General features: G+C 41.6%; 1 protein-coding gene across 1 annotated transcript; it reads left to right on the forward strand.

The window, feature by feature from the left end:
* The first annotated feature begins 58 nt into the window (after positions 1-58).
* On the forward strand, positions 59-23687 carry chn2 (chimerin 2). Its single transcript, XM_079343074.1, has 13 exons — positions 59-709; positions 8236-8274; positions 9842-9897; positions 12187-12218; positions 12791-12904; positions 13006-13276; positions 18562-18645; positions 19738-19822; positions 20992-21165; positions 21310-21387; positions 21571-21708; positions 21801-21906; positions 22327-23687. The coding sequence occupies exons 1-13, from the start codon at positions 661-663 to the stop codon at positions 22496-22498; spliced, it is 1398 nt and encodes a 465-aa protein (XP_079199200.1). The 5' UTR covers positions 59-660; the 3' UTR covers positions 22499-23687.
* The last annotated feature ends 1340 nt before the right edge of the window (positions 23688-25027 follow it).

The following is a 25027-nucleotide window of genomic DNA, read 5'->3' on the forward strand; positions in this document are numbered from 1 at the left end:
AGGTATTTGCACACAACATGACAAAACATGACATCTGATGAAATTGTGCAAAGTCGAAGCTGGGGATAATGTGGTTTATCCAGTTGGACCTTGAATCTCACACTGCGCTGTGCTTATTGTGGTTTTTTTTTTTTTTTGAATCTTTAAAAACACAAGTTCAGTCCGTTGTTTTGGGCTTCTTGTGCTGGAATCTGGCAACCCAAACTTTCACTTTAAGAAGGCGCGTCTACGCTGCAGTGTGGTGTGTTTATTACAATTCTTAAAGTGGCACATGGAAACCATAGCTGATTCCTTTATGGTACATTTAAAACTGTAGATTGTGTCTGTCGTGCGTGAGAGAAGACTGTGGAGAAACTGATCCACGGACTGGATGCCTGTAACGTGCTTGGATATTTGTATTTAGTGGTGGCAGCAGCCTTCAGCGGCAGCGTGAGCTCTCACCGTGCCACACGGCGAGCCGAGGATTCACACAGACGGCTGCTGCTGCTGGTGGAGGTGGAGGGCTCCGGACCAGACGAGGCATGAAATAGTCACCGGTAAGAGCCGTCAGAGGTGAGGCATATTGGGACGAGAGTGAAATGGAGGTACCGCCGCCAGGGACAAGCCGCTGTGAGTGCACCTCGGCCAAACGGGAGTAACCGAGCCGTGACAGCGGGTGGGATGGCAGCATCGAGTAACTCCAGTCTCTCAGGTTCATCTCTGTCCTCTGGTAAGAGTTCATAGGGATCAGACCTTCACTACACACTCAGGCTTACAACTTAAGATCATATATGTGTACTGTATGTCTTTGTATTCTTAGGCTACATTCATTTCATTCATAGATGAAATTCATTCAAACAATGAAATACAAACATACAATCTCAAATGTGGCATAAAAAGGAGCAGGAAGAACACATTAGAAGACATTAATTAACAAAACACTTGTAACAAAAAAACAATAACATTGACGCCAAAGCCTCGCTTGATGTTTTATTTACATTATGTTAATATTTAGTAGAAATAATAATAATCACCTGTCACGTGTGTCTTTATTTATATCAAACTTTTTGTCATGATCTTTTATGAAGCACCCCCAGTATGCTCACAAAAATATATAGCTGCACTACATGACATGACATCTTTAATTCCCACGTTTGCGTGGTAAAGATAACACATCATTATAGCAGCCTCCAGTGGCTTCTGCGATTTATGTTTCAAAAAATAAATGGAAATCATCACCATCTGTTATATCTGGCTGCAGTGTGGGAAACACCAGAGGAAAAGGGCACCTTTGGTGTGCAGAGGGATTATAAGGTTGTGAATGACATGCAGACATCCTGACGTTGGGTTTGGATGTTATCATTAGATTGCCAATCATCTTCATAATTCCTTTACTGACTTTCCACTGGGTTGGCTTTGAGGATTATCTTTGGCCTGTGTAGTCTACCATTTTCCCAAAAAGCAGAACAGGGCTGTGGCAATTTCTGTCATAGTCAAAAATCCCTGATATGCTCTGGTTCAGGGACATATTACAATTCATTCTGCTACTGTACAGTGTGCTCTAAACTCCAATCAAATCCCATTTGCATAATGAGGTGCTGCTCAGCCAGTGTTATACAAATGCAAAAATTTCAATTTCAGGGTTACGTTTTTTTTGCAGAATGAGAACAGCTGCTCAAACAAACCCAAAATGAAATAGGCGCTTCATGCTTGTTGTCCGTGTATCATATTTTGTGTTGATAAAGCATGGGGCTTGTGTTTGCCAGAGTATAAAGTACAAACTCCACTGTCACTGTTTGATGTGGCAGCCACACCAACAACCAGAGGGGGAAATAGAAATTGTGTGTGTGTGTGTGTGTGTGTGTGTGTGTGTGTGTGTGTGTGTGTGATTGAAAGAGGGGTGTGGGGGGGCTTTTTATAACACACGGCTCAGCAGTTTGGTTTGGTTTTGCTGTTGCCACTAATATTTTACATTTTTAGGTCTAGAAAACATGTAGTGACGCTTTTGCCCCCTCCCTAGACTATAATGCATGTTTATTCCAGGGCTAGGATATTGTATAGTAGACGCAATGTTTGTTTTCTTCTTTACTCCCAGCATCCTAACCACACAGCAGAGTCACATTTCCCAACCTTCAGCCCAAAGGGAGGGAGGGAGGGACAGACAGTTGTTTCAGAGCTGATACAGGCCGTTCTGACCACATGCTTCACAAAGCATTATCTCATGTGTGCCTTTCAGAAAAGCAGTGGATTTACTGTTTGACCACTGCTGCTTTAAGAGGAAAGTCTTTTCTTTCTGTGGCAGTGTAGGGTTGTCATTACTGTTGGGCTTTCAATATAATTATCAGAGGTTACAAGCTGCGCTGCTGCCAGGGATGGAGTGCTTGTCACAAGGGTATTATTATTCTCATGCAGAGCTCTTTGGCAGTCAGACACAACATTTGAATAATCTTGTCTATGAGGCATATGACTTAAAAAATGAATTTCGACTCTAGTGTTTGGTCTGGTTTTTTGGCTGCAGACAAAGTGCTCTTGGTGTAGTCGTTTCCTCTGCTTCTTATGATAAGTCCGACCTGTAATCTTGTTTGCAGGCTATTGTTTAAGGGAAAGCGTGTAAATTAAGTTAATCTAGTGCCAATGATTGCTGCTTTTATTCATGATAGAGGTAATAGTGATTAAATCATGGGAGTAAACTTTGATTTATTTATGTTTTATTATAGGAGAAGTAGTATGTATAAAACCATATATAAGTCATGGGCTGCATTAGACTCAAAACCTATGTTTGCATTCTTTTTCTGCAGATGAAAAATAAGGACATTTCTAAGGCCAGTTACAATAAGATAACAGTCAAACTGAAAGGATTGCAACACGATTGCAACACACAGGTTACCGTCTCTGCCTTACTTCCCTGGGAAGATATTTTTCTGACCATTCGTCTTTGTCAGAGAAATTTCCTGCGCATTCTTGGCATGTGGGCAAGGGACCATGTACTGTACCAGCATCTCACCATTTGCCAGGCAGCTCCAGGAAATAAAGCTTTGAAAATAAATCCAGGGATAGAGCATAGAGGTATGCCCACAGCTTCAAACCTTGAATGACAAAATCCGTATGGGAGGCAGAATTCCAGCCGTGTTTATACAGCGAGGCTGCTCGACATAACAATGCGCATGATCCTAGCAAATACTAGTGTTTCTCCACATATATTTTTCTTGTCTTTACCCGTGTTAATCATCTAGAGTTGGCGTCATACTGATATAATCATCTCTGAAGTATACCTGCTCTGGTTTAACGTGTTCCAATGTTCAACCCTTTCTATTACATCAACAGCCTTTTACATGACAGACTCTAATCAGTCAGAATCAGATAACTAATGCCTTTTCTTCTCAATGAAATTCATCACATTTTTTTCTGAGCGTAGAGGGAACAGCCCAGTGATACACAAACACACTCCAGAGATACACCCTCGTACCTGCTACATATTATCTGCTCAGGCAGGCAGTGTTCAAAGGCTTTGGACCAGTTTAACACACAGATGGTCTCCCTGCTGCAGTTCTGCTGCATCACACTGATATGCGTGTTTGTTTGTGTGTGAGTGTGTGTGTGTGTGTGTGTGTGTGTGTGTGTGGGGGGGGGGGGGGTCTGTTTATAAGGGTCTGCAGGTGCACTCTGATACAGTCCTGTGTAATAAATAATGCATATGAATACATTTAGTTACAAAGGTGATCGATATAGGTATTATTAAGTGTGTCAAATTGTCATTTCAAATAGCTAAGCTCAATTACTTACAGTTTCAGGCCCTGTAGAGAGCAAGCTTTAAAATGTCGTGATACCCTGCTACCTTAAACCTTTTCACTCAAACAGGTAATTACACAAAATGTTGAATTTAGAAACAACTTTTAGGTACTAACAATGTCTCTAACATGAAGCAGTGTCGAGGCGTCAGCCAGGTGGACAATGTGCAATCAAAGCAGCTGCAGACTTTCAACGAAATGGCTTGTCTTAGTTCTTGCAGATAAGAGATAACTGCACTCAACTATCTCCAGTGAAGTACTCATCAAGATCACAACAGCAATCAACCCCAAGGTCTCCAGAAGAGACAGGGATCACAAAGGAGGACATACTGCCCGGCAGACTGAAAAAATAAAAGATCAGACACACTCTGTTACAAACAAAAACACCACAAATTAGTTTACCCTCTTCCAATTTGACAGACATCCTGATCTGAACATAGATGAGCAAGTGGACAAAGAGCATTGAAACATGTAAATGAAACTAACAGGAATGGTCTTCGACCCATTCATATCCGGTGTTCTGTAAAAACCTTGCATTCTGATGAGTTGATAGCGAAAACAGGTTTGAAAGATGTCTGTGTTCTGTTTGAAAACCTCTTATTACCAGCTGCTTTGCCACCAACTATTCCAAATGTATCCATGTGTGTCACATTTTAAAATAGCACATGCTCATTTCCCTTTGGCAAAGTCCACACTGTCAGAACGAGAAATCCTGGATCTCCCAATATTCAAAAAGCGTATCGCTGGGCTCGTGGAGGTTTTTAAACATTTCAAACACTCAAGTGCCAAAACTGAAAATGAGCCATGTAAAGAGCGATTGTGTTTCCCTTGCTGCTGTCTGAATATGAAGGAAGAAAGCTCCCCAGACTGCCTGACCAATGTTCAGGTACAACAGAGGTTGCAAAGATATAGTTCTAATACACAACAACCAATCAATGTCTATTGTTGGGGAAATGAAAAAGGACACATCATCAGCTTAATACACCTGATACAACCTCTCTAACCCTACATACTGCTTTACAAGCCATGCTGCACATCATGGCTCCCCAAACGACATGTTGCTGTGTTTCTAATCATCCAACTTTACATAAAAAAGTCATTTACACCCTTTATATTGGATTTTAAGGTGTTTTGCTGTTAGTGAGCTGCTAAAAATGTACCAGTAGATTTTTTTAAATGAAACACACTTTTTTCAGTCCTTTTCAACACTTCGGTTTGGAGTTCTATTTAAAGTTCGCATTAATTTACTTTACTCTCTCCTGACAGCTGTAGCTTTTGTGCCTACAATAAGGGAAATTCAACATGATTCTGCTCAACAGTTGCTGTTGTCAGACATGTACTCATTTTACCTCAACACAAGTAATTGTTTTAAGTGCTGTTGTTAAATGTGCACAGACTCCAGAGCAGAAGATATCTCAGGAGATAAAAGTCTGAGCCGAGCCATCTTTATTCATGTCATATTCTCTTTGTCACCAAAGCAAACACCCGCCGGTAATTATTTTATTGAATGCCTCTGTCTGGTGAGTAATGGAGGGCAACACTATTAATAGATGTTTCTTCAGGGGAAGAACCCCTCTGGCTGCTCCAGAATTTAAAATTCTCCCTCATCATCAGACGCAGCACAGACTCTGAGCTACTAAGACAATCTTTTTGATGTTCCTCTTCCTGCGTGCGTTTCTGTGCGCGCCTGTGTGCGTGGTTTGGAGCGTGTATGTACAGTGAAGCAGGATTTATTCATCTGTATGGTTCTGCAAATGTGTGCCAGTGTTTGCATCAGATGGACCATTAAGAGCTCCCTTTCTCCGAGCCCAAGCTGCCGCAGAATTCCAGGCTGAAATGCCATTCGTCATTAAAATGGATCCGATTGAAAAGAGAATACTTGGCAGCCCACCAGGTGAAATCACATTCTTTAAACAAGCTGCAGTGGAATAAATCTTTCAGACTGCTGCCAGCACAATACAGAGTGACAAAGCTCCAGCGTTAGGACAATTCATTTTCAAGCAGCTTGGCAACACTTAAGCAAACAGAGTCCACAACCTTTTTATTTGTATTAGAGGGCAGGCTTTATGTGGAGCGCTTCAGTAACAATGTTCACTCTCAGAACACCCACTTCTTGTTTGAACATTAACATAATTATTCCACATTTGATCATATGCACCTGCCTTGTATCTCCCATTTAATTAAAATCAGTCCTTCCTGCAGTAACTGTGGTGCGAAATATAGATGAGCTTCTGGCATTTCTAAATGTTATGCACACATCCTCCAGTCAAACAGGGTGAAAGAATCTTGATTTCCTTTTCCTCAAGTGCCATCAGATGAAAAGATGTAAAGAACTAATCCTACAGTTTGCTTTTGATGCAGCTTATTTGAGTGAGTTTCACAATTTTGCTGCCCACATCCAACATGTGCTCACTGGTTTTCACACCCTCTCAGGTTTTCTTCCTAGGGGTGTGGCTCTGATCCACTGATGAGTGCCGAGGAATGTTTGAAATGATGAACATGTATCTTCTGGACCAACATGATTCATTCTGCAGACAATCATTGGAGTCTCTCAGATTTGGTGCAGAGTGTTTGAGGATTTAAACAGAATCTTTAATCGTCGTAGAAGTCCCTGTATGTTGTTAGTTTGGTATGCCGTGTCATCTGCTTATGTTGCCTATGGATTAAAGTTCCTGTGAGGAACTTTTTCTTGTCAGGGTTGGCGCCCCCTCAGGACAAAGTGCTCCCTTTGATCTCTTTACTAACTTTGTAGAGTACATGCACACTACGTGTCAGTCCTGTTTTCTGTTTAAACAGAAGTGTCAAGCATTAATTGTAACAATACAACAAAAAATATATGCCTTGGATCTTCTTGATTACATGTGTAATATAGATGCATCAATGTCATGCTGTTTCATATCCAAGTCTTTTGAATGGCTTTAGTGTACACTAGAGAAATAAACCATTAATATCATCATTGTAGCTGGAGTGTATTTATTGCATACAGAACATAAAATGCAGTGACTGTCAGACTTTCTGTAAATAAATCAAAACCTGTTAGAGAAGTCCAAATACCATCATTATTTACAAGTTATTAGGACAGTTATTAAGGATGTTTTTTATTAGTTTCTCTGTGTACAGCACGTTTAAACTACAGAATTAAAAAAGAATGCTCCTCCTACTTAACATTCTTGTAAATATAATACAATGGTTTATTTTTTTTATCACTTAGTAAATCTGCAATGCCATTATTTGAGTTGAAATGATTATCCTTGACTTTGAAATATAAAGTTGGACATAAATATTCTCGATCACCACGCAGATGTGTGGAGTGCTGCATAGATGTGGAAAATGTTGAAAAATAAAAGTGTCCCTCTAGTGCTCTTCAGTATGGGGAACAAAGGTCTGAGGCCTTCAGAGTGCCACAGACCTCTTCAGTAACTAAATAAAAATGTTGGAGATTCAATAGAGTTTTGTTTTTGTTACCAAAGCTTACAATACGGTTTGTCTGATAGATGATTACTTTCACAAACTCCACTGGTTGCTAAGCCTAAATGATGCCATTTGATGCATTATACCAGAGTTAGCTTCAAGCTAGTTTACATCTGCAGTCCCTCGGCAGGTCACAATTAAAACATCAGGTATAAATTCAGTTGTTACTTAGATTTTTTTCTGAGCTGCGCTGGACTAAAGTCTTTCAATGCGAGCTCTGCACTGCACAATTTTTCTTCATTGTATTTGTCATCATACTTGTTAAGAAGTGACATGGGGGATTGTTATTGTGTCATGAGTAAAAATATGCGGCACCATTTGTCTCATAATGAGTCACAGACAGTTTAGTACCTTACTGGCATTGTAGAACAGCAGAAAATTTGGCCATTCTTTTGACTTATTAAGTGACAAGTTTTATTACAAGTCATTACTTGTGCAAGTAGCAACTGCAGTAAATCGTCAGCAGCTACAGGGCATTTACTTCATCGCCTCTTAGACTCTTTTCAAGCTAATCTAACAGCACACTTCATCATATTGTAGGAGTGTGTTCACATTGTCATAAATCTGCCACCACTTTTCTCAGAGGAAGGTCTGACTGTGGGTGGTGATGTCTACATTGTATTTATGCCCGTTCCTTTTGATCGGTGTTTTTGAACTCTGTTGTCAGAACACACACTTGTGTTTTTTAAGTGTGAGGGGGTTTCTTGCTGGCAGGTGATTTAGATCGGGTGTTTGCCATTGAAACAAGCAGACATGCATCGTCCTTGAATCAGCGACTGTGATTAGAGGCATGTTCATGTCTGCATCTCAAGAGGAACCTGCACAGTGTGAAGCCCTGTGCATGTATACAGAATAACAGATAAGAAAACTGTGACACAACACAGTGGAGGGCTCACAGTCGGTCAACTGGGAAAGAACTTGTGGTTTAATGAGAGAAAACAGGCCACGGTGTGTTAACAGTACTAACAGAAACCTGCTTTATTGTTGTGTTTTACAGACCCTGAGGATTACCAGCCGCCCATATGGAAGTCATACTGTGAGTAATGCATTCATTTTACATACTGATTAGGAATTGTTAACCTGACTCCGGCCTGTACTGTGTTTCTTTAAATAATAGCCCTTTCATTGAGGATCTATAAATAACAAAGTCACATATTTCTATACTTGGAGAATTGGGTTTTTGTTGCACATAGTACAATTAGACATGCTACAGGTTCCAAAAGGCTCTGCACACACACACACACACACACACACACACACACACACACACACACACACACACACACACACACACACACACACACACACACACACTCACACTCAAACCCAATTGCCCATACAACACACTCACTGTGAAAATGCAAAGCAGCAGATTCCTGATCTCTGTGTAAAATGGGTTACCATCACTGGGGAAAATAACATTTTCTACCTGCAAAGAGGCTCAGCTCAAATGGGCTCCACAACACCCACATCATTATACCATGTTTATTCACCATGTGGGAGGAAAAGGGTTCACTTCACTGGATATATTTGGTGCACTTGGCAAAGCAGAATGCAAATAATTTCGGCTTACTGTCCTGAAAGTGATTACAGTCTAGCCCATTACAATGTACAGATTATATACCTTTTCCCTGTAATTAAATGGCTTTTTTTTTCTTACTCCTTCCCTGACTCCACTTGTCCTGTGAGGAGGTATTTTTAGAGCCCAACATGTCACAGGACTGGAATATGTCCAGATCTTGCTGGTTGGCTTAAGTCAGCCTGACAAAAACATGCAAATTCACAGTCAGGAGTCTTCCCTCTCCTGCCTGGAGGATCTGCTGCGGTCAAGACTTACCTCAGCCTCACACAGCGATTTCTATGCTGTAATACTGGAGTATGAAAGAGACAGGCACAGCCTTCGACATTATTCTCCCATTATAGACTCATCAAGGATTAAAAGCTGCTTATGAAGAAAGAAAAGCACACTCAGCTGCTGTTCTTGCTGTTATACCTGTGTCCTAATAGACATCCAGTTCTGGTAAACAGCCGACTTTTCAACAGCTCTAACGTTTTGTAAAACTATTTGTAACATATGACTGCTAAAGTGTTTGTGGTGATTACTCTACCTGCCAAAAATCCCACAATTCTATTTACACTGGGCTTCACAGATTTGCTTCAAGTTTCAGTCTATACTGTAAATGTCTCAAGTATAAAGACACTTGGATTTGCACTATGAGGGAGTGTCTGTAAGTGTATTGATAAGTGCATGTATTTGGGTATTGCAATGTGTACTTGTAAGTGAATCTGTAAGTGCACATTTGGTGTTAATCCACAGATGCATTGCAGATATAGGGCTCATGCAAAACAACACTGCTGGCCTTGCATATATTGGCTAATGGCTTCTCTGTACCTTGATGGAGAGATGTGGTCAGAAGCTGGGCTAAAGGCTGTCAAATGGAGATTATTTAGAGTGTATACAAGCTGCACGGCATCATTTGACTTCCTTTTTTCATCTGTGAATTTTACAACTGAGTGAAAAATAACTAATGTGGGTTTGCATCTTGTACATGGCTGCATACAGCAGAGCACCTTCGATTAACATGCATGTATTCCTCTAACAGTGTACCAGCTACAGCAGGAAGCCCCAAGACCAAAGAGGATCACATGTCCTCAGGAGGTCAGTAAATCTGGAAATATTTAAACAAAAGACTACTGTACTGGGCTTAAAGTTTTAGGTCAATAGTCATTACTATTTAATTTTTAAGATATGATCTGAATGTCAGCATCCTTCCCAGAAACCAACAGAGAGCCTCCAGAGACACCATGAGAACATTCAGATCCTCACAAACTCGTCAGAGCAGTCGTTTACTAATTGGATTGATTATTAACAGACGAGACATCATCCATTGATGACTTCACATGACTTTCAGCATTACAACTTTGCAGGGTTTGATTAGATTATGCATTAAAGGTGCACTGTGTAGTCTTGGTGGTGAAATCTGCAAGTTGGAGAAGTGAAACAATTTCACGCTATATTTTCTGAATAAAATACACAAACGTTATTCAAAGGAAAAAGTGCAACACTGTTTGGAGCTAAAAGCGATGAGGAGAGTTACGGTTTCACTGTGGCGACCATAACTCATGTAGCATTTTATCTAAAAGCAGTGTTTTGTTTGAATGTGTGTAGAATTATCAACATATATTATAGCTTTCAAATGTATCAAAACTCCATAGTGCACCTTTAGCTATGCACCGAAAACAAAAATAAATCTCTATTGGTATGATAAAACATTGTGTAGCATATTTAATGCATGAATGTGTTTAACAAATGATGGAAAATGACAGTTTCAAGAAACCTCTACATGGCTTGTTTTTTGTTTCTCCACATGAGGTTACTTTAGCAGACTGAACCACCTGCTACTCACATTTATTTCTTATACACTTTGTTCCCCCTTTGCTTCTGAACCCAGTCTACCAGATGACAGGCACACTACATCCTGCGAATCGAGTTTTCAATCTGGACACGTTCAATGAGCAGTGATTGAGCCTGGCACCTGGAGGCCAGACCAATCAGTAACTTATGAAGAGTGACTCGCTGCTTCTACTCCCAACAGGGTTTTTAAACTCAATAGATACAGCATATTATTCTGACTCTATGGTTTCTTTCTGGGTCTTTATTGATTCAGAAACAGGTTCTGGTGAAAATTTTGAGATAATTGTTTTTTTGGGGGGTTTTTTAGGCTTATTTTCTTTCTTTTTTTACACCAAGACCAATAATCGGTTGAGGAGGAGGTTTGTGTTTTGATGCAGTCTGGTGTGAAGAGGGTCTGCGCAGACGTCTCTTTAAAAGAGGTCACTGATTATCATCTGTTTCCCTATACATGTTCAAATTGTTCTGGGATGTTCTTCGGGCAAAATGTCCTTATTAATCCGTACTTGATTCCTCTTCAGCTTCGGCAGCTGAAGTTTAAGCCTCAGATATTCTGAGTACAATTTGAGTGTAGATTATGTCCCCAATTACTGATTTTAGAGGGATCATATGGAATGGAGCGACTCACAATTTGGATGAGCAATGCCGTTATAAATTCTTAACTAATGCTTTTAAACTGTGTGGAAATTGTAACAAAGCACAAAAAATGTTCACACTTGATAGGAAAAGAAGCCAGAAGAAACAGGAACACTTTAAATGGACATTTACTTTTTCTCCCTTTAGTTATTTTAGTATAACTAATAGGGCTACTGTAGTTCCTATACATGTTAGCTGCTCTCTCACTGTCAATCTACTTTTGAACAGCCTGTCAGAAATATTGCCTCCTATTCTCTTTGATAAGTAAAGTGAAAGCCGTGGGATGGCCTAATTCTTCATTCAAAGCTGAAAATTAAGTTAGACACATCCACACTCTAATTCGAACATTATAGTCATGTTAAAAGTGATCCCATTCTATCAATGCAAAGGTGTTTTGATTATTCTTTCATTGAATACGATATCCCTGGATCATGGTAGAGATCACCCAGGGGCTTGAACCCAGTGTCCTCCAAGCTGTCCAGGAGTGTAGCCTCCAGCCTTCAGCCTCCAAACCCCGGAGATTGGAGGCTACACCCGCTGGCGCCACTTCGGACGAGAAGCGGTCGATCTGTTTAGATCAGAGGAATCCACCCAAAGTCCCTTGTTCTTCTGGCTAGGGAAAGACGGCCCGAGAGATAGTCTCTTCACTCAGAGAACCGTGGTTACACCTTGTAACCTACGTTTTCTGGCTGAGCCTGCAAGTTATCTCCACAATCTGTGTGATCTGGCTTCATGGTTTGGTGGCTTTGAATAGACACAGGGCACAGATGGAGATAATCTGTCCCATGGTGGAGAGTCCTTTCTGTTTCACACAGGCTGCAAGAATAAATCAAAGAGCCTATTAATTGAGCTTTTATATCATATTGCTCCAGCTTATATATATCCTCTTTTGTTTCACAGATGGAAAGCAGACCCAAATTCTATGGAAGAGAGTGAGTCTTAACTACTTTTTACATGACTTTGAAGGGATTTCATTTTTGTTCTGCCTCACATCAAATACGGGTAAGGCTTGTGAGTGGATGTGCTTCTTTTCAGGCCAATTGGAGGTCTGAAATGTATGCCCTTATGACATCTGGCCTTCAGTTATGGATGTCACATAGTAATGCAGTGACAAAGTTATGCTGCCATCAGAGGTCGTGAGACCTGATTGGCGGGAAAGTACAGCGCTGTGTTTGTGTTGTGTGTCTGTATGTCTGTGTGTGTATGTGAAGCTCCGGCTGTTTTACACTTTAGGCTTCTGCAACACTGTAACACAATGTGAAATCACAGACTGGTACACCAATATCACGCCATTGTGGAACCAGTATGAAAGTACAGAGACATCAGCATGTCAGAGCTTAGAAGCGCACTGCTGCCCATCGCAGTCTGAAAAAGGCTTCTGTGTTTGTGTGTGTCTTTGTTTTGGTAAAAGTCTGAACTGAACTTCCTTGGTGTAAACCTTAGCATAGAAATGTATGAAGGCTAATGTTCACTGTTTAATTTTTTTGATTTTGATTTTTTACAGATTTTTTGGCATGATTTCCAGAGAATATGCAGATGAGCTGCTGGCAGGTGTTGAGGGTTCTTACCTCATCAGGGAGAGCCAAAGACAGCCAGGGTCACACACCTTGGCTTTAAGGTACCAACATCATCAGATTTTCAGAAAATCCCCCCCCATCAGGAACCCAGACCCCACCACATCTTTTCCTTCTCCCCTTTGGGCCATGTCTCTTTATCCAGATTCGGGCATCAGACCCTCAACTACAGGTTGTTTTATGATGGGAAGCACTTTGTCGGGGAGAAGAGGTTCGAGTCTGTCCACGACCTTGTTACCGACGCCCTCATTACACTCTACATTGAGACCAAAGCGGCTGAGTACATCGCAAAAATGACCACCAACCCCATCTATGAGCATCTCGGTTACACTTCCCTGCTGAAGGACAAGATGGTGCACAGGATGAGCCGTGGACGCACAGAACCACGAAGAGTCACCTTTCAGAGAGATGAGAGGGTGAGTGACTGTCAGCACAACAGAAGAGTATGCAGTGTTGTACATGTGTGTTTCAGGCAATATTTTTGCTGTTTCCTGCTGCAGAGTGGAAAGATGTTTTGAAGGACTTCAAATCTACTTGGGCAAGACACTGCTCATGAAGGTTGCATAAGTCCAAGATATCAGTCAACGGGGCTGTTGGCCAAGCGTTTAGTTGGTGCGACCCATGTCGGCTGTAGCTCTCGAAGTGGGCGGCCTGGGTTCAAATCTGACATGTGGTTCCTTTCCCACATGTTATTCCCCTCTCTTTCTTTCTCTCTGATAGCGTACACTATCCACTGTCCTGTTTCTGGAAACAATGCTGCATCGCTTTCCTATCATGTTCAAAAGTGTAAAAAAAAAACATGAGCTGAGCCTCATTGGTGTGGACTCAAATGGACTCTTTCCACTAACCTCATGGAAACTAGCTATTTTTTTCCATTTCTTACAAGATTTCTTTAAAAGTAATTTATCATTCATGTTTGGTCTGTTGATTTTAAAAAGCAATACTGTACTATTATTTGACATTCTAGAGAAGATGAATAAAACCACGTGTACAATGAAAACATACTCGATTGAAACCAGATTTAAAGTTTTTAGTTCAATATTTAAAAAAAAAAAAATGATAACACTGAAAAATAATAATATAAAGACTTGAATGCAGTTGGTATAATAATATCTTCTATTATATTCTTTGATGGTAAGACCTCTCTTTCTAAAGCACACCATCTCCTATCATCTTTGTTCATGACTAAAATCTCTCGGACATGTCCTCGGGCCTTTGACACACACTTTATTATATCTTGCTCTATTTCCACGCTGTTGAACATTTGCAGTACTTTCCCAGTGGGATGAGAGGACAATTTGTCCTGTGAGTGAGACGTTCACTCTCCCTGTAGCCCTTGGGTGTGTTCACTGCTGCCACGCTTTGTTGCGTCCTCTGAAAGGTAATGATGACCGAGGGGACTGGGACTTTGCTCTGCCTGCCGTGCATATCAGACCAACTCATCTTGGGTGAGACAAATTGCACATTGTATTCATCGAGCTGTTATTGGATTTAGGTCTGTGAATGATTTCTCAATGAGGAAAGAGGAATGTATGTTTTCTATCTGAAGAATTATCCCTCCACCAGGGGGCAGTCTTAACTTGTTTCCTCATTCTTCTGGACCTGATGGCAGATCACAGATCACCAAACTCTTTTAAAGACAATCGTGTCTGTCTTTGCTTCTTCGAGATCCTGTACATACTTTAAATTGTCTGTCAATGTTTCTTTTTCAGTTGGACAATCCTTTAAAGAGGACATATAGTCCTTTTCCACCTTTTCAAACATCCCCCTGTAGTCTATATGAAACATCTATGCTTTGGTCAAAATGTAACCTGAACCAAGCAGCAGAGGAAGTTTGTGACCCTGTATGAACGTGCGAAGTACAAGAAAATGTTTCTCCTTCAAACCTTACTCGGCATCTCATGATGGAAGCGTCATCAGGCGTGACCGATCACAGAAGCTTCACTACCAACTCGTCTACCAGTGATCTTGACATAGATAACCACTGAACCGTTTACTGCTGCAGCAGTCAAGGTAGTCACAAGCAGTGTTTGTCTTTTATTAGAAATTATAGAATGTTTAGATTTTTCTGTCTGGGGCGTTCGGTGGCATGGCGGGCCTGAACCTGTTCCCTTTACTTTCTGCCTTAAAAAAAGTACATGTTGAAGTGTGCTTCTTGGTGTGTAGCTCGCTAGTTTTGGTGAAGTAGTAACAGCAGGGATGGTCGGGCGACGGGTACACCTATCCCCTCTGCATCGCTTGTGCTTGTGTCGAGCTTGCAAATGCAGCGTCATGAGCGCATGACATGGCTGTGCTGTGGGATATGATGGAGGACGCAGATGAGTGTTTCACACTCTGTTTAGCCAACACCTTTACTCAGATGATGAGCATTGTGGATTATAATGAGGAGGAGGATGACGAGGATGCCATTCTCCCTCCTGTTCAGGCCTTGTGGCTGAGCAGCTTTATTGGCATAGTGAGATACCTCTCCCTGTTTCAGAAAATAGGGGTTACTGATATGGATAGGCAGCTCTCCTTATGTTTTACATCTTACAAACTAAAGTCACATAGATGCAACATAGCCACATTTGAGCTTCCCTGTCATAGCATGATGTCAGAGCAAAATGGCCATCAAATCAATATGATAAATTGACTCCCAGAGGTTTCATTTAAGTTGTGTGCTACACATGCCAGTGATAATGTACAGGAATCCCCTGAGGCAGAGAATCCCTCTCATGAGAGCTCTGATCAATGTTAGCTTAACACACAGAGCTTTATTGAATAATGTCACGCTCTGTTTGTGTCTGTTTGATTTTCAGCTTGGATGTTTAAATGTGTGTGTGTGTGTGTGTGTGGACTACATACTCCACGTTAAATCCATTTAGAAAAGTAAATCTGGAGCACATCTCTGATGTCACATTGTCAGTAAGCTTTTACAAACTGATTCCATATCCTGACTGCCAAGTTTTCTACGCGAGGATCTGTGTCAATGACAGCTGTGATTTTGGCACACTGTGTTCAGTCAGAGCTTGGAAACCACCTGCCAGTCACTTCTTAAAGACATGGAGAGGAGAAGAAAACTGTTTTCAGTCTGCTGCTCGTATATTATGTGTTCAAGGAGCAGAAACCTGGCCTGATGGCTTAAATATGTGGCTACTTTTTGAACTTCATGTTTACCAATCTCACAGCCACACCCGGGGGCATTACAGCTACAGTAGCTCCACTGTGTCGTCAACAGTCATGTGTATTTACTCAGTGTCAGGTTGATACCGCTATATTTCCATGAATGCAAATTCTTGTGTAATTCGAAAAGCTCCCATAAGGTGAGTGGGAGGGGATACTTCGCTCGACCTGTGGATCAACCTTCTAGCTGTGCTTCCTTCTTTTTCGCATGTGAAGGAATTTGCTCTGCGGTGTAAACCTCTGCCTCATTCCTCCGGATACTCACCACACTGGTTTAATGCCAGAGGAGCTGTCGTCAGGCTGGTCATGGAAAGATTTTCAAAGTGTAATTTCAGAGTGTAATCTCTAAAAAATAGATTCAACAAATAGCCAATTACTTCTTTAAATCGTGGATTGTACAATCGTCGTCCCACAGTTTTCTAAGAGGACAATTCAAGTGTTGATTTATTTTCTGCCTCTCACTGAAGACAAAAGAAGCAGTTTCTTCCATTTTTAAATAATGGTTTATATCCTTGACCACAACCCCCTCCACTGTGTCTATTTGTCTTTTTGTTGGGCATGTTGTTAGGGCTGCTTTGTTTCTGGTATGTCTCGTATGTATCCTGCTGCCTTACTGTGTCAGTGGCCACTGTGCTGTTTGCCCATGAGTCTGCTCGGTGCTCACAAAAGGAATAAAAGAGCCAAGCCACTGAAAAGAAAGCAAGGCTTGTTATGTGACCACCTTTTGTGTCCTTTTTTTTCAAGCTCTTCTTCAAGAGACAAGAAGCCATCTGCCTGCAGACAAAGAGTTCAGCCCCCCCCCCCCCCCCTTCAGCCTCCTCACAAGTCTAGAATACCTCCGAGGGGTCTATTCCTCATCTGTCCCCTCAGACTTATGGCTGAATTGTATGGTATGTGTAGGTCTTTCCACAGAAGGTCAAACACAATGATAAATATCTTCACCTGTCCTGTCTCTCTATTTTAACCATCAGCCAGTTAACTTTTGTCCTCAGACATCAGAGACCAAAATAAAAGCTGGTACACATAGAGGGCTGCAGCAGGTTTTTAACTTTGGATCTGTGTGTAAGCTGCCAATCCGCTCATTTTATCTCAGCCTCGCAGTTGCCCTTTGGGCCTTTTGCTCCCCAGTACACCACCCTGCCTCATCTCTTTAATCACAAATCCAACACTTACTGACCTTCTTTTCCTGCTCCATAAATCAGTAACACTGTGTTTGTTGTGATGTAGTTTCATTGTGTCAGGCTTTGCTGTAGAGTAATAAAGCAGTTATGGTGAGATCTTATTTGTTTTTTTAGCATGTACTGTAATTTGCTTTGCTTTGTCAGAGTGGTGTATCTCATTTAAGACCTTTGTGCGTAATTAAGAAAAAGCAGACCGCTTTGCGTTGCTGTTATCTGGTTGTTTACAAGCAGAGCTAATAAGGACAAGTTCAGCATGAATGTAGCAACAGCCCCCCACTGGTAAAATACTACATGACTGCAGACGTGCAGGCGAGCCTCCTTTGAGATTTTACTTGGATTTGGGCACTACAGGATTATTCCCCGGGTAGGATTATGAAGGTAATCCCATTCCCAATTTAAATTGAGGGTCTGGCTCTGCTGGACCTCTGAGACAGACGATCGTGATTGGCAGGAGGAGTCTGTAGTCGGAGTGTCTGGAAGAGCCAGTCTGCACAGTAGTGTGGGGAATTCCACCAGCCCACTGTCCTAGCTGGAGGTCGATGTCTGTTTGAGTTATGAGGGCACTACAGAGAGAATCTTTGGTCAGACTTTGTGCAGCCATGTGACCCGTTTAGGTGCTGACTGGGTTGTGCTGGCACTCCGATATTATCTCTTGTTAAGTGGAGTGGAGTGTGTCCGGAAGGCAGTGTGCTAATGGGAGTGCGCTGTGTCCTGTAAAGAGGGAGTCTGCACTATTGATCCTGCTTTACAGAGCTGTTGAGCTGTGTGAAGAGGTCCTGACAGCACCCGACCGCCCTCACGCTCAACCTCCTGGCCCCTCCCTAAAGGGACCCTGTCCTCTCTCTCTCTCTCTCTCTCTCTCTCTCTCTCTCTCTCTCTCTCTTTCCTTTCTGGCTATTGAAAGAGGGCCATTGTGTGAGGCACACTCCTGCCCTTAGGCCGCCCACTGCTAGTCCCACTCCCCCTGCTCTTCTCGCTCATTTCTGCTGTTGCATTCAGAGCAGATGCAGATCCAACCCCGTGATGGCTATCATCAGTCGCCCTCCTGGGTCAGAGGGGAGTGAAGTGTAGCTGCTGCCTCCGCACTAGGCTGTTGTCGGCAGCGTCTGCTGCGCGGCACCCTCGTCTCCTCTCCAGATCTTTCCCCAGAGGAGATGGAGAGTCTGTGGGAACCTGAGCAGTCAAGCATGGAAGCTGAGGAAAACAAAGGAGGAATAGGAGGGGAGCTGATAACCCACAAGACGAAAAGACACGAGAGGAAACGTCAGGAGCTGCTGGCTTTGGCGCTGGGTGTGAAACTGGGGAGTAAAGGGACTCTTCTGTGGAAGCCTATTAAACTGTTGGCCTCCTGTCCACAGATCACCTCCCCTCTGGTGCGAAGGAGTGCCTTGAAGGATACACCAGAGAAGCAGTGCTCCTATGAGAAGATTCACAATTTCAAGGTGAGATATTTTTTTTATACTTTCCTAAAAGTAGAGTTACATTTTAAGAGGTCTTCTATTAGCTACCAAACGGAAAGAAAATGTTTGTCAGTGTGGTTAAGATGTCACCAAGAGGGCTGCATTTACAGATGTGGTATTTGTGTCAGATGTTTGCCTGTCCCATCAGAGACTAGTGTGTGTGTGTGTGTGTGTGTGTGTGTGTGTGTGTGTGTGTGTGTGTGTGTGTGTGTGTGTGTGTGTGTGTGTGTGTGTGTGTGTGTGTGTGTGTGTGTGTGTGTGTGTGTGTGTGTGTGTGTGTGTGTGTGTGTGTGTGTGTGTGTGTGTGTGTGTGTGTGAACCCATGCAGCTGACACCATATGCACTAAAGAGAACTGATGAACACTGTAGCACAAGCCATTAACAGCCAGGCACATTGATTTTAAAAGGTCTTTGAGGCCGTTTTTTTGTTTGAGGCTGCTCATTTTGTAAAAGCAGTTGAAAAGTGTCGACCACTCTATGTCTCGCGGGGGTGTGAGTGCATCAAACACTGTGACAAGTTTAATGGATGTATTTAAATAAACAAAGGACTATCAGGTGATACTTTGCCTCTGGGCTCCCCAGCATTCTTGCAATTGTATCTTTGGTTTCAGTTACCCAGCTGGTTAGAATGACCCCCGTCGTTTTGTACACTCCTCTTTGAAAAAGAACAAAAACCTCATCCACTCACCACCTGCCGTCTTCACTCATCAGTCCACCTATTGAAATTCAGGTGTGTGTGTGTGTGTGTATGTGTGTGTGTGTGGCTGCATTTGCCATCTTATCTGTGTGTTTTAGGGTGAATTGGGTCTGCATCTGTTATTTTGACTGGCAGGCTCGCCTCTGTGTCTGCCTGCGTGTATCCGATTGCTCAGCAGCAGATGCCAGACACATTACTGTAAAATCCTTTAATCTGCCTTGTATATACAAATGCTCTCATTTGGTGAGGGGGGGCCATCCACTGTAGCTGTGGCTCAACATGTAATCTCTATCCAGTACATCACAAATGAAGCTTCTTTAATTTGGACTTGACAAAGTAATGACTTATTGTATGATGCATGTCCTCTCTAACAACAGGTACACACCTTCCGAGGGCCACACTGGTGCGAGTACTGCGCGAACTTCATGTGGGGCCTCATCGCACAAGGTGTCCGCTGCTCAGGTAACCACAAACTCATCAACTTTAAAATCACATGAGGCGGATTATACACAGAATGTTACTGAAGTCAAGGGTTACACAAGCGATGCACAATCTGAGGCAGACTGTGTTCTGTCATGCATGTTTCAGTTGCGTAAGTGCATATGTTTTTCCCCTTTTTATTGGCGCCGTGATTATGTCACTTTTCATGCTTATTTCTGTTTTATATCTGTGACAAACAAGTTGAGATCCGCCTGTTTCCCTGCAGGAAAAAAAAAACGATGCACGCTCGGTACAGAGATTTTGTGTATCTGTCATTCTTTTTGAACACCAAGAATATTAAATCACAGTCATACCTCAGTGTAAATAAAAAAGTTAATTAAAATCACCTCATATAATCATGTAATTAATTATGATAACTGAGATTCGATGTGATTGGACACGTGAAATGTTTTGTTATTGTTGATCACATTTAGACGCTGAACTAATTGATGTGCTTCCGAATAGAGTTCAGCTGAATGTTGAAAGCCCCACTGGTCACAAGATTCATTCTCTGTGCACACACAGCCCTGAAACCAATGTGCACATCAGTGGACTCGCTCTTTTTCCTCTTAAACAGTGCGTTTGTTGTTGAGACATTCGGCATGCTGATAAGCCAGAGGGGAACACTGCTATCATCAGACACCTCATGTGCTAGGGGAAAAAACAGGAGAGACTTTTCTGTCCTCGCTTGCTCAGTCTCGAGATTCTATTTTTCCTTATCTCCTGCTGTTCTGTGAGCACCCACTGAGTGCAAGGAACCCAATCAGCCACCCAGTGCTAAAGTCGCTCGGGCAGCAAAAGCATCGGTGATGAACGATTTCAGTCAGAAAGCCCTATCTACAGGTGCTGCTCCTTCAAACTCTCTATTCAAAGTTCCCTCTCTGCGCTTGCCAGCTGTTTAGCCTGATCCATGAGACTAAAAGTGCAACAAAACTCTCGGCCCATGCTGCGTTGTTTGCTGTTACCAATCTCACGCTCATCTCACCGTGACAGCTTAGCTGCGTCTGTGCCGGCTGACAGCGCTGTTCATCACAGACTCTGGGAAACCTTTTCAACATGTGTCCTTAAGCTGCTGTGATGGTTGTGTTATCATCTGTCTGAGATTAATCTCTCTCTCTCTCTCTCTGGTAACCTACCTCTTCCTCCTTCAGATTGTGGGCTGAATGTACACAAGCAGTGCTCTAAACTGGTTCCCAGCGACTGCCAGCCAGACCTGCGCAGGATAAAGAAAGTGTTCAGCTGTGATCTCACCACACTGGTCAAAGCTCACAACACGACACGGCCCATGGTGGTGGACATGTGTATCCAAGAGATAGAGCTGAGAGGTAGAGACACTGAGAAAAGACATCACATAATACACGATCAAGGACTTCAGAGAAAAAGAATATAGAGTGCAGTAAACGGGGAACCAAAAAGTCTGTTACATATGAGAAAGGTTTCTCAATGTTTTTTTGGTTTTTTTTTTGCAGGTATGAAATCTGAAGGTCTCTACAGAGTGTCTGGATTCTCTGAGCACATAGAAGACGTGAGGCTGGCATTTGACCGAGGTTTGTTGACTTCACATTTATGTTCCCATTGAACAGGGTCTCTACGACAAGGAAATGTAGCATAGCGAAAACAGCATTCTCACTTGTTTTATGTCGCACACGAGAACATTCAGCTGGTGTTTTTGATTGGATACAAATATGTAATGACGTGCAAGTTATATATTTTCTCCTTTTCATGGACAGATGGTGAAAAGGCTGACATCAGTGCCAGTACCTATGCAGACATTAACATCATCGCTGGTGCTTTGAAGCTCTACTTAAGAGACCTTCCTATTCCAGTCATTACGTTTGACTTATACTCCAAGTTTATTCAAGCTGCAAGTAAGTGCTCCTCTATATTAATTTATGCCATTACTTTGTCACCAGTTTTCAGAAGTTTTTCTGATTTTAATCATGTTATTCATGTAATGTAGAAATTCCAAATGCGGAATCCAGACTGGAGGCCATCCATGAGAATTTGCTTCAGCTCCCTCCAGCCCACTATGAGACTTTACGATACCTGATGGCCCACCTCAAGAGGTCAGTTGTAAAACACAGGTCATCAGAAAAAGATTCTTATGTTGCTCAAATTCATTAAAAAAAGAATTGCATGCATGATACTTCTCAGGGATGTAAATAAAGACGATAATAACGTTTTTAAAGCCTGTCCCATATATTCTACTCCATTTTCATAAAAACTCAGAAGCTTGGAAATTGGTTAGCCTGTTAAAAAAAGCCTCTGTTAAACAGATGTCTTGAATATTCCAGTCATGGTTTTAGTCTTTTCATGGGGTTGTTGAAAATATCCGAATAGCTTAATGATGTCAGCCTTATCCTTGAATTGAAATATTCTTGAGGTGAATGACGAGAGAAAGAAAACCACTTTTTAATATGTTTCTGTTTTAGTATTTTGCTGACTTCGACTGCTCTAACAGACTGCTTATCTTATCTGCTTCACAGAGTGACACAGTTTGAAAAGGACAATTTAATGAATGCTGAGAACCTGGGAATTATCTTTGGTCCGACACTTATGCAGCCAACGGAGCTGAATGCCTTGACAACCCTGAATGACATGAGGCAGCAGAAACTGGTGGTGCAGCTCATGATCGAGAATGAAGACGTTTTATTCTGAGGACTGAAGCGTGCACGCCTTCTTACAGACACGAAGGACAATTATTTATTCTGTCAAAGAGGAAATTCAAGCCAACTTAATTCTAATGAAGTTTCCGATCAGTTTGTTGTCAAACTGAACTTGAAACACTTCTCTCGCATGACTGTTTTAGTTGAAGTTGGTTTAGTGTTGACATAGTCTTGTTGCTGTATGTTTTGGGATTTCTTTCTTTGGGCAAAGACTATCCTTTTTTTTCTTTTCTTTACTTTTGAAAAGTAAAGTATACTGTATGTTGAACTTCCTACAGTGCTGTTTCTCCTCTGTTTAAATGGAAGACTACCTGGTGTAGACTTAGTTATGACAGCGCTGTGTGAAATCTGCCCCAGGCTCGTTGTCAATCAGTGAAAGTCTGGTGTTGTGTAAACCAACCTCACTGCAGCAGCCAAGCCAACCTTCCCTTAAGACGTGTGTGAATACTGTGATTTCAGTAGGAATGCTGGTTTAATCTCAACTGTCCATAGAATCAGATCAGATCATGTAATGATCCTAATGTTAACTGTGTGTTCTAAAATATGAGCGATGAGACTATTTGGCGCTCATGAAGCACTTTTTTTTGCAACAAGTGTACAGATTAATTTTGTAAAGATGTTTATATTTGTCTTTTGCTCCACACCATGTTCTCTTGTCACACTAATACAAACTGTTTCATGATGTTTGTTGTACTATGTGCTGAATGTCTATGGTTGAACAGAAGGGGGCTGGTGAATGTGCCATTCTCATTTACAAAATGCTAAATGTTATGGCGAAGAATACATAGGTGGTCATTTTAATGCACATGTCATGTTTCAGACTGTGTGACACATGAGAAACATTCTCCTGCAGATAGGTTTGTTTCAACTTTGTGGTATTTCTGTTTACATTCTGTAATCTGACATTTTCAGGTGGAAAATAACATCCGGGCCCTTTTTCTTTTTGTATGCCAGTAACATCGCTCGGTACAGCTGTAGTGTCCTTTAACTTCACAAAGCCATAGAGGTAAACAGTCATACTAAAGCTGTGCCGAGTGTGTTTCTTTCACAGTTCATCAAATGTGATATAGTTCATTCTTTCTACAAATCCATTTTATCAAAACGTATTTTTGTGACGGTTGCAAATGTAATTTATCAAATGATGATTTATTAAAGGAGAGAAAACTTCCGCTTGAAATAGATTGACCTGAATTTCTAAATGTTGGTCTTTATTCAACATAGTCTCACACTGATAGTCTTATTACAGTGTGAGAGCTATAGAGGAGGTGAAATCAGAAGAAAGGCAAAGTGAAAGATGTGAGCGCTACATTGTGACAGCTACATCTCAGTTCCTGCCAGTGATTCTGTTACCCAGAAGGTACATTAAATATCAGTCTTGCGATATAACCTTCCTACTCCTCCAGTTTTACCTGTAGGAGGTGTGGTGAGCATGGTGGACATTTTCCAGGTACTTCATGACTTGCAGAGGGGAAACTTCACCACAGTGTTCACTCTCTAGGTGCTACTCTGAAATATGTCTACAGTTTCTTAAAAAAAAAAAACATTACTGGTGCATGTCAGCATTCATCAAACATTTTAACAGGAAAAGACTGCATAACAATGAATAAATAAAAACTTTTATTGCTCCGAGGGGAATTTGTGTGGACAATGGGCAGTTGCGAAAGTGCAGAAAAAGTGGTTTAATTTTTTGTTTTTAAAAACACAAGCATTGGCTACAGAGGAAAGTAGTGAGTTAAATACTAACATCATTTAAGTGCAGATGTGCAGTATCTCCTACAGTACTGTCTATGCGCCAATACCGGTCACTTATCCTGGTGTGATAGTCATAGATCTCCTTGATGGAACTTACTGTAAGTCTTACTGAGGTATTAGTTCTCAATAAATAGGTTATTACTGAGTAATTAGCCTTGTTTGTCAATGAATTTACTGTAATACTGAAAGTCTTTTTTCTTTATAAACCTATTTTTTGCTTTGTATCAGTTGAACACATTAACTGAGACAGTCTATGGTTGAACAGGGGTAGCTCATATTTTTAATGTCAAGATTCAATCATCCCAAATCTTCCAGGGCTTTCATTTGGAGGCCTTTGCTGAAAATATAATAGAACGAGAGCAGTGACTGCTATCACACATCTCTGGCTTATTTGATTTTGACACTACATGCTTCCTACTGATGCTGCCTGCTATTAGATCAGTGAGTCACCGTCACCATTCCTCTCCTTGTGCCTGTAGAGGATTTATCATAAAGTATAATGGTGTGAGAAACTATCATGTTGTAATGAACATTACTGCAAGCTAAGTCATATACTACAACATTATCCTTACATCCTGCTTGATGAAAGTGAATGGTAAATGTGATTTTAATATCATGTAGATCATTAGGTTTGTCAGGGACAGTATACTATAGAGGCTGTTGTTTCCAATACAAAGGTGTTGGGCAAGACTGCCCTCTAGTGTTTAATAAAGACATGCACAGAAAGAAAAATATCAACCATCTCATCTTCAAGGTTTAGATTCCAGTC

This window comes from Symphodus melops, assembly GCF_947650265.1.
Source record: "Symphodus melops genome assembly, chromosome: 5".
NCBI lineage: Eukaryota > Metazoa > Chordata > Actinopteri > Labriformes > Labridae > Symphodus > Symphodus melops.

Coding starts and splice junctions, on each gene's coding strand:
- chn2 (XM_079343074.1), top strand. CDS start 661: ATGGCAGCATCGAGTAACTCCAGTCTCTCAGGTTCATCTCTGTCCTCT. Junction 8,275..9,841: donor GCCCATATGGAAGTCATACT/GTGAGTAATGCA, acceptor TTCCTCTAACAG/TGTACCAGCTACAGCAGGAA. Junction 21,907..22,326: donor CTGATGGCCCACCTCAAGAG/GTCAGTTGTAAA, acceptor TCTGCTTCACAG/AGTGACACAGTTTGAAAAGG.